At 36.9% G+C, this 10,794-nt stretch overlaps 1 protein-coding gene across 1 annotated transcript; it reads right to left on the bottom strand.

Moving 5' to 3' along the window:
* Positions 1-5,504: 5,504 nt before the first annotated feature.
* LOC128639564 (apelin receptor-like) lies at positions 5,505-7,097 on the bottom strand. The gene has a single exon (XM_053691699.1). It carries the CDS (start codon positions 7,015-7,017, stop codon positions 5,896-5,898), a length of 1,122 nt encoding a protein of 373 aa, XP_053547674.1. The 5' UTR covers positions 7,018-7,097; the 3' UTR covers positions 5,505-5,895.
* Between the last annotated feature and the right edge of the window lie 3,697 nt (positions 7,098-10,794).

The following is a 10,794-nucleotide window of genomic DNA, read 5'->3' as shown; positions in this document are numbered from 1 at the left end:
TACACAATAAAATGATATGAAGGCTACACTGTGTGACTGTGCATATACACAATAAAGTGATATGAAGGCTACACTGTGTTACTGTGCATATACACAATAAAGTGATATGAAGGCTACGCTGTGTGACTGTGCATATACACAACAAAGTGATATGAAGGCTACACTGTGTGACTGTGCATATACACAATAAAATGATATAAAGGCTACACTGTGTGACTGTGCATATACACAATAAAGTGATATGAAGGCTACGCTGTGTGACTGTGCATATACACAATAAAGTTATATAAGGGCTACGCTGTGTGACTGTGCATATACACAATAAAGTGATATGAAGGCTACGCTGTGTGACTGTGCATTATACACAATAAAATTATATGAAGGCTATGCTGTGTGACTGTGCATATACACAATAAAGTGATATGAAGGCTCTGCTGTGTGACTGTGCATATACACAATAAAGTGATATGAAGGCTACACTGTGTGCCTGTGCATTAAGGCTGTGACACACTGCAAGCGGAGCGACGCGAGGCGAAGCAGCTGCTTCGCTCCGTGTCGCATCGCTTCTGAAGATCAAATATTTCATCTCTGAGCGCTCAGCTACGCGACCTGACGCAGCAGAGTGCTCAGAGATGAAAAGGCAGGACACACTGAGCGCGCACAGCTGCATCTACACGCTGCGCACCGCTCCGCTTGCAGTGTGTCACAGCCTTTATACACAATAAAGTGATATGAAGGCTACACTGTGTGACTGTGCATATACACAGTAAAGGGATATGAAGGCTACGCTGTGTTACTGTGCATATACACAATAAAGTGATATGAAGGCTCTGCTGTGTTACTGTGCATATACACAATAAAGTGATATGAAGGCTATGCTGTGTGACTGTGCATATACACAATAAAGTGATATGAAGGCTCTGCTGTGTGACTGTGCATATACACAATAAAGTGATATGAAGGCTCTGCTGTGTGACTGTGCATATACACAATAAAGTGATATGAAGGCTCTGCTGTGTGACTGTGCATATATACAATAAAGTGATATGAAGGCTACACTGTGTGACTGTGCATATACACAGTAAAGGGATATGAAGGCTACGCTGCGTTACTGTGCATATACACAATAAAGTGATATGAAGGCTCTGCTGTGTTACTGTGCATATACACAATAAAGTGATATGAAGGCTCTGCTGTGTGACTGTGCATATACACAATAAAGTGATATGAAGGCTCTGCTGTGTGACTGTGCATATACACAATAAAGTGATATGAAGGCTCTGCTGTGTGACTGTGCATATACACAATAAAGTGATATGAAGGCTCTGCTGTGTAACTGTGCATTATACACAATAAAGGTAAAAAGTGCTATAAAGATGAACCCCTTAAAAACAGCACCTATGATAAGGATTGCATAGCTTTTCTTATAGATAAAATATACATGTTGGCTAATTATAAAGGCTAAATAGATGTTATATAGGGGGTTGCTCCTTATGTGCAATAACTTTTTAACCTTTTCAAAAACATTACTTATTTAAAAACTAATATTTATTAGTGACATGTGGTTTGTTTTTATTTTGTAGCCCCAGAGTCTGTTTTATCAGAGTATCATTGAGTTTTACATAGGGAGAAAATGTACTTTTAAAGTAATAGGAAAGTCAACATTAATCTTGCATGATCCAGATATAGCATGCCATTTTAATACACTTTTAAGTTCACATTTACTTTATTATCTTGTATCCTTTGTTGTCATTGGCGCACTGGTTGTGCTTACTCATTGCTAGCTCACAGTAGTGCATTGTTGGATTGACTTTAAAGGGATTAAAGGGACATGAAACCCAATTTTTTTTCTTTCATGATTTAGAAAGAGCATTTTAAACAACTTTCTAATTTACTTCTATTATCTAATTTGCTTCATTCTCTTGATATCGCTTGCTGAAAAGCATATCTAGATATAATCAGTAGCTGCTGATTGGTTGCTGCACATAGAGGCCTTGTGTGATTGGCTCACACATGTGCATTGCTATTTCTTCAACAAAGGATATCTAAAGAATTAAGTAAATTAGATAATAGAAGTAAATTGGAAAGTTGTTTAAAATTGCATGCCCTATCAGAATCATGAAAGTTTAATTTTGACTAGACTGTCCCTTTAAAACCTACATTTCTTTCATGGTTCAGCCAGAACATGTGATTTTAAACAACTTTCCACTTTACTTTTATTATCTAATTTGTATCGTTCTCTTGGTATCCTTACCTGAAAAACATTCCTACGTAGGCTCAGGAGCAGCTATGCATTACTGGGAGCTAGCTGCTGATTGGTAGCTGCACAAAAATGCATATTTTCTTGGTTCACCAGATGTATTCAGCTACCTCCCAGTAGTGGATGGGAAAGTTGTTTAAAATTGCATGATCTATTTGAATCATGAAATAAAAATTTGGGGTTTCATGCCCCTTTAAAGGGACAATTTACTCCAAAATGTTTATTGTTTAAAAAGATAGATAATCCCTTTATTACCCATTCCCCAGTTTTGCATAACCAACACTGTTATATTAAAACACTTTTTACCTCTGTGAATACCTTGTATCTAAGAACCTTCTGACAGCCCCCTTATAATATGGCTATTTATTATCTATTGACTTGCGTTTTAGCCAATTAGTGCAGTGTCCTGCACAACTCCACGGTAGTGAGCACAAGGTTATTTATATGGCACACATGAATAAGCAGTCTGCTGTTGTGAAAAGCTAATAAAAAAGCATGTGATAAGAGGCTGTCTATAGTGGCTTAAAAATAGGCAGAAATTTAGAGGTGTAAATGTTATAAAGTATATTAATATCACAACGTTGGATGTGCAAAGCTGGGGAATGGGTAGTTAAAGGGACACTGAACCCAATTTTTTTTCTTTCATAATTTAGATAGAGCATGAAATTTTAAGCATCTTTCTAATTTACTCCTATTATCAATTTTTCCTTGTTCTCTTGCTATATTAATTTTAAAAGCAGAAATGTAAATCTTAGCAGCCAGCCCATTTTAGGTTCAGCACCATGGATAGTGCTTGCTTATTGGAGGCTTACATTTACCCACCAATAAGCAAGCATAACCCAGGTTCTCAACCAAAAATGGTCCGGCTCCTATGCATCAAATTCCTGCTTTTTAAATAAAGATAGCAAGAGAACAAAGAAAAATTGATAATAGGAGTAAATTAGAAAGTTGCTTAAAATTGCATGCTCTATCTAAATCATGAAAGAAAAAGTTTGGGTTTAGTGTCCCTTTAAGGCATTATCTATTTTTTTTAAACATGTTAAACTATGTTTAATCCTTTGCACAGTTTTTCTTTTTACACTTTTATATCACTTTAAATTCAGATTTTTTTCTTTATTGACATTAATGTTTTTAGTTTATAGAAGATAATCCATTTCCCAAGTTTCATGACAGAGCTATATATTGTTGACCAAGTTTAAACCAGGCACTGGCTAAAAAAATAAATAAATACATTTTCAGCCTATAAACACCTAAGTCAACAAACAGAAATCAAACCAAATAGGATCTCAGCTTTACTCTCAATATTTGTGTTTAGGAATGTGTAAAATAAATTACCATGTTATTAGCTGATGGGAGATATGGGCTCACAGTTCAGCAGGGGGGAGACTATGATCTGTTTTGTATCTAAACAAGACCATACCCCACTGAGAATCTCTGGCCACACAAGCAGTGATAACAAACATATACTACCTGATGTATGTATATTAGCATACCTTTGTAGTACAGGATTACATTTATATTAATTACTAATGATAAACTAGGTGCAATTTCTTCTAATCAATATAACCAGTTATCAGCACCAACAAACAAATGCAAGTGCTGCCCTCGTTATGAACCCTCATACATATAAAACAACTGTGATACTATACCCTAATATAAATTGTCAATTAAACTTTTCTATTCACAAATAATGTTATTTAATTCTAAAAATATTACATCTATAAAGCAGTGTTTATTAGAACCTACCTGAGAGAGCAACACAGTTTGTGTATGCCATTAAATGATTGATTTTTAATTTATTTGATTGTCTCACTATTTCACTATTTAAAACACATGTACATGTATATGAAACACATTTGTTCCTTTCATGATTCAGACAGAGCATGCAATTTTAGGCAACTTTCTAATTTACTCCTATTATCATTTTTTCTTTGTTCTCTTGCTATCTTTATTTAAAAAGCAGGAATTTGATGCATAGGAGCCGGCCCATTTTTGGTTGAGAACCTGGGTTATGCTTGCTTATTGGTGGGTAAATGTAAGCCTTCTCTTAATTAAAAAAAAAAGCAGGAATGTAAGCTTAGGAGCCGGCTCATTTTTTCTGGGTAGCGCTTGCTGATTGGTGGCTAAATGTAACCAGCAAGCACTATCCATGTGCTAAATCAAAAATGGTCCGGCTCCTAAGCATACATTCCTGCTTTTTCAAATAAAGATACCAAGCGAAGGAAGAAAAATTGATAATAGGAGTTAATTAGAAAGTTGCTTACAAGGAGATAGTGTATTCCTCTATAAATAATGCATAACATGATATGCAAGTTCAATAAATCATTTATTTCACCATTTGTTATAGTCATTTATGGGGGGGGGGAAGTAGAAAATGATTGTTTTTAAATGGAAATTGTGTTGCGAACATGAGATTTTTTCCCTTTGACGATCTATAGTTTATGAGCTATTTATGATTAATTAAACAAATTGGTTGAGCATTTATATAGTGGTATATACTAAACAATGAACCACAGGGGTTTTGTAAATTGGGAGCAGGTAGTTAAAGGGACACTGAACCCAATTTTTTTCTTTTGTTCTTCAGTTAGGACATGCAATTTTAAGCAACTTTCTAATTTACTCCTATTATCAATTTTTCTTCGTTCTCTTGCTATCTTTATTTGCATCTAAGTTATTTTTTGGTTCAGACCATGGAAAGCACTTGTTTATTGGTCGGTTAAATTAATCCACCAATCAGCAAGAACAACCCAGGTTGCTCACCAAAAATGGGCCGGCATCTAAACTTACATTCTTGCCTTTCAAATAAAGATACCAAGAGAATGAAGAAAATTTGATAATACAAGTAAATTAGAAAGTTGCTTAAAATTGCATGCTCTATCTGAATCACGAAAGACAACATTTGGGTTCAGTGTCCCTTTTAGACAGGGAAGGAACACAAATACCTAGATTAAAAGTTTTAAAACACACAAATTCTAGGGATGTGAGTCTTCATTTACTGGATTTTGTTTTGTGATTTGTAACTATTTGTGTTTTGCACGTGGATGAGTTAATTATGTAAATTAATAATCTACCCCAGTGAATACGCAATAAGGCATTCCTGTGCTGTTTTAACTGAAAACTACATTATTGAGACTGAATTATTCTATCAGGTTTATGGTGTTGAGTAGTATCTGTACCAGGAGATGAATTTTCGAATGTATAATTAGATTATTGATGCTGCTTGCCACAGACAGTACAAAAAACATTTGTTAATTTAAAAAAAAGCATTTAATATAAACGGTTAATTCCAAAATGTATATAGATTAAACAAGATCTGAGAAACAGAGGAATACAAGTAATTTACAAGCCATACACTTTATGCATTAGGCATTCACAGTTCAGTGGTAAAATATACAAATTCTAGTGTATTGGCAACAGTTATAAAGCTGTAATTGGTTCACTTAAAACGTTTTGTTTGATCAACAGTTAAATTTACAGCAATAAGATTTATCCCCATCAGCTCAAAGTTTATTTTTTTAAGTGCTTAAAGTCTATTAGAAAGATCAAGCTTGTGAGGAATGCGGATCCTATGGCAAGTATAGGGAATTGGTGGGTAACAGTTTTTTTATTAAATGTTCCAACAGGGGTTTAAATTCTTAATCTTTATTCGCTAACTCTTCTTCCTCAGTGGAAACTTTCAATCCTTTCCCCCCCTCATCTCCACCTCCAATAGATGAGCTACCCCCAACTGCCCTTTGATCATCTTTCTCCCCCTGCCCTGCAGGGTTCCCTAACTTGCCCCCACAGCCCAGCAGCCGTTGGCAGTGACTTCTAAACCTAGGATCCAGGAAGGCATAAAGAACAGGGTTCAGACAGCTGTTGGCATAGCCCAAGCAGGTAACGTAGGGGTGCAGGTTATTCAGGAACACGTGCAGAGCGCAGCTTAAGGGCAGCACTTCCGCATTCATTAGAACGTAAACGCTCTTAACAAGGTGAAATGGGAACCAGCATGCACCAAAAGTCACCACTAATCCAATCATAATGGCCAACAGCCGCCGCTTCCTATGGGCAACAAGGGGTAAACGAAAGTGTCCAGAGATCCTGCGTCCAATTCCTACATAGCAGAACAGTATGACACAGAATGGAGCCAGAAAGGCCAGTAAGGTAGAGGAAAAGCCCAGAGCAGCCTCCCACAAATGTGTGTTCCCACTGCTGGCCACAGATGAGTAATCCATAAAGCACACGGTTCGGTTGTCCCAGGGTTCATCGGGCTGACCTGTACTCCTGAATATTAAAGCCGGTAGAGCGAGGAGTCCAGCGCTTGCCCAGGTGGCCACTGTGGCTAACGGTCTATAGAGGGAAGAACGGGAATGGCCAGGTCCAGGGGAGAGCACAATAACTATATAACGGTCCAAACTTAATCCTGTGAGGCAGAAGGCGCTGGCGTACATGTTTAACAGCACCAGATAGCCACTTAACTTGCAGGCAAATGTGCCAAAGGGCCAGTGGTAGCCAATTGACGCATAAACAGCCCAAAGAGGCAAAGTGACCACAAAGGCCAAATCTGCCAGGGCCAACTGAAGGATGAAGGAGTCAGCGGATCTGGGTCGGTCCCTGCGCTGATGACTTGCCCACAGCACCAGTCCATTGCCCGTGATGCCCACAAAGAAGATCAGGATGTATGTAGCTGGAATCAAACCAACTGATGGTTCCCATTCATTGTAATCACAATCTGATATCCCCAGGAGTATTGTCAAGTTGTCAGTTTCATTCTCCATCTTATTAAATAATGTCTTCTCTTACTCTGTTCTTTGTTGGCCTCTTGTGTATGAACATTCAGCTTTATACCTTTCCTTCTTCTATCCTGTCCATATGTCTCATACTAACAAGGGTTAGGGGGTGTGAACTTTTTTCTGATTGCTCCTAACTTGTTTGTATTCCCCCTTTTATGATGGGGTGGGGGTCTTGCAGTGAGATGGTAACTCAATTATCACCCCCCTCGTTATATCCTGGAAAAGGGAGGGGTGGTGGAGACAGATGGGAAAGATGCAGACATCCTGTGTATGATGTTCCTTGGTCACCATTATCTGAATGCATCAGTCACCTTTAATAAACAGGATGAAATGACTTATTAGTCCGTAGGTCAAATGTCCTTGTATCCTGTATATTCTTGGTATCCTTGCACACATATAAAGACAGATCTTACTATTTTCTTTATATAGGTTTTCCAATTGACAGCTTTTAATGTGTTTATGTTACATCCCTGGTCCTAGAGACTATAGTAACACCAGGGAATTAAAAAAGCAATATCAAATTTTATATGTAATGGAAGCATTAATGAAGCCAAAATAAAATAGAGTAGCACTAACCCTCATAGGCAACACACAAACACAACAATATGAAAAGCTACAGGAGGAAAAGTTTATGAATGTTTTGTTTTGGCATTTTGTCCTATGTATTTTACTATGGTTTCTCTAGTATAATTTTAGTTGCACAGCGTACCCAGATTCCAATCCAGGATTTAATTCTGTAAATAAAATCTTACTGTTTTCTATAGTCTTCTTAATTGTGCTTATAATACACAGGACACAATAATGACAATGCAAGTTATATGGTCTTAAAGGAATACTGATGTCAAAATTATATTTTACTGATTCAGGTAGAACATGCAATTTTAAACAGCTTTCCAATTCACTTCCATTATCAAAATGTTCACAGTATTTTTATATGCACACTTTCTGAGGCACCAGCTACTAAGCATGTGTAAAAATGTACAGAATATACATTAAATGCATTTTGTGATTGACTGGTGGCTGTTACATGATGCAAGGGAAAAGAAAAGGGAACTTTGAAATTTTGTCAGAAAAAAAATCTACTACACATTTAAAATTCAGACAATGGGGCTGATTTATCAAGGGCCAAATGGCCCCTGATGTCCCTGTTTCCGTGCGAGCCTTCAGGGTCGCCGGAAACATCAGTTATGAAGCAGCGGTCTTAAGACCGCTGCTCCTTAACTGGTCCGACTGCTCTGAGGCTGCGGGCATCAATCTGCCCGATCTCATACGATCGGGCCGATTGACACCCCCTGCTAGTGGCCGATTAGCCACGTATCTGCAGGGGGAGGCATCGCACAAGCAGTTCACAAGAACTGCTTGTGCAATGATAAATGCAGTCAGCATTCAGTTTACTTTCAATTTTTGTTTAGTCTCGGTATACTTTGTTTAAAAGCATATCTAGGTAGGTTAGGAAACCGTAATACACTGCAGGGAGCTAGCTGGGAATTGGTGGCTATGCACCGGTGCCTCTTGTCGTTGGCTCACCAGATGTGCTTAGCTAGGATGCAGTAATGTATTTCTGTTCTGGAGCTAAGGTGGTCAACTTTTTTTGAAGACGAAAGACTAAATTATCAACATATTTCACCAAAATTTATATAGAGTACAATATTAAATTTCTGAAATTAACATTTTACATGTTGTAAAAAATAAGGGAGAAAAATGTTCTAAATGCAGATAAATAAGAGAGACTGTAAAAAAAATTAGGCAATCTGGAGCTAAATGTAATTAAATGTTTAACTCCTTTTCTGGGGATAAAGGATCGATATTGTGATAAAATTATATACTCTAATTCATTAGAACAGGTCATTTGATCACTAGTGATGCTGTAATGCTATTTGTTTAACCCTAGCAAATGGTTTAAATGCATAGTTAAAATACTGCTGGGGAGCTGCAGAGCACTGCTGGTTCAGAGTGGATACTGCCACTGATCAAATCATCAGTGCTGATTGCACAGCTGGGGTGTGTGACTAGTGCTGCTGATTGGATCAGCATCAGTTTCCACTTGGGACCAGCAGTGCTCTGCTGATCTCTAACATCACTTTAACTATGTGTTTAAGACCTTTCCAGTGTTGCAGGCTCGCTAGTGTTAAAATTGCATGCTGTAAGAAATTAGAGCATGTCATTTTATCACTATAATGGCACTTTGAACACATAGTGCAAAAATAAATGTGGTCATGCATGAGTATTTTGTTTTTGTTTTTGCTTTTTCATGTTCCATTAATAAAACCTTAAAAACTTAACAAAACTGGGTCTCCTAACCTCAGACCCAAAATAAAAACTTCAAAATATAATATACCTTGTAAGCACTAAAGAATAACTACAGTCCCCACAACTTCAAATTAATTCAAACTGATTCAATATACATTCCATGCTGCATAAAAACAGAGCAAAAAAAGGTGGTCCAGTGGCACAAATCCTAAACTTAAAGGGACAGTCAAAAAGATAGATAATCCCTTTATTACCCATTCCCCATTTTTGCACAGAAAACACAGTTATATTAATATACTTTTTACCTCTGTGATTACCTTGTATCTAATCCTCTTCTGACAGCCCTCTAATTACATGACTTTTAATTTATTATCTATTGACTTGCATTTAAGCTAATTTGTGCAGTGTCCTCCATAACCCACGGGCGTGAGCACAATGTTATCTATATGGCTCACATGAACTAGCACTCTGCTGTTGTGAAAAGCTAATAAAAAAGCAAGTGATAAGAGTCTGTCTTTAGTGGCATAGAAACAGGCAGAAATTTAGAGGTTTAAAGGTTATAAAGTATATTAATATAACAATGTTGGTTGTGCAAAGCTGGGGAATGGGTAGTAAAGGTGTTGTCTTTCTTTTTAAACAATAACAATTTTTATGTTGGCTGTCCCTTTAATGCACTAAAAACAAGCAATCTAAAACCACAATTGTACAAAACAGGATGTTTTTACTTGTATTCAAGTTGTGAAAAGTCCATAGCATGTATGATTTTGGGGGTATAGGGGAATGCGTGAGCATCATCGTCTCCATGGAGCAATAAGAGCAAACACTGCAGGGGAAGTGACTTTGTACATAAGGAAGATTTATTGTATCAACCCTTAGTGTATTAGATTGTTGAAGTATCTAAAGAAAGTAAAAATCCTTTTGTAAGAAAATAACAATAGTGATGTACAGGTGATACCTTTAATAATTAATAGTGGATACAGTTGCAAGGTTTCAGGACACTAAACATTCTACAGTATCTACAGTTACATTAGATTGTATTACTTGTTTGATTTTTTATTTTTATTTTCAGAACTCCAGTCACAATTTAAATGCACACAGATGAATTACATCTTTGAATAGAAACATATGTGCAATATACATATACTGGCAAAAATGCTTTTAGTAAAATATATCACTGTTTTAGTGTTAACATTTTTCTCTGCACGTGCATGTGAAGCATAGCTAGATATTCTCAGTGTGCCAGTATTTTAAATAATGCAGATGCCAGTGGTGCTTGTATTATGTCTTAACAAACTGAGTCATTACCAGATGGTACACGCACCTTAGCCTCTCTAAACAAGTGCTGGGTATAAAATGCTGGTGCACAGTGCATACTTAAATACACTTTTGAAACAGCTATAGATTTTATAAGAAGCATTTTTGCTGATACGTGTGTAATACAAAAATGCTTCTGTTCAATACCGAAATACATCCATGTGGATTCTAATTTTGGCTGGAACGTCCCTTTAGGCA

Source organism: Bombina bombina, chromosome 9 (genome assembly GCF_027579735.1).
Source record: "Bombina bombina isolate aBomBom1 chromosome 9, aBomBom1.pri, whole genome shotgun sequence".
NCBI lineage: Eukaryota > Metazoa > Chordata > Amphibia > Anura > Bombinatoridae > Bombina > Bombina bombina.
The sequence above is the reverse complement of the archived record's forward strand: the minus strand, read 5'-3'. Positions and strand labels throughout refer to the sequence as shown.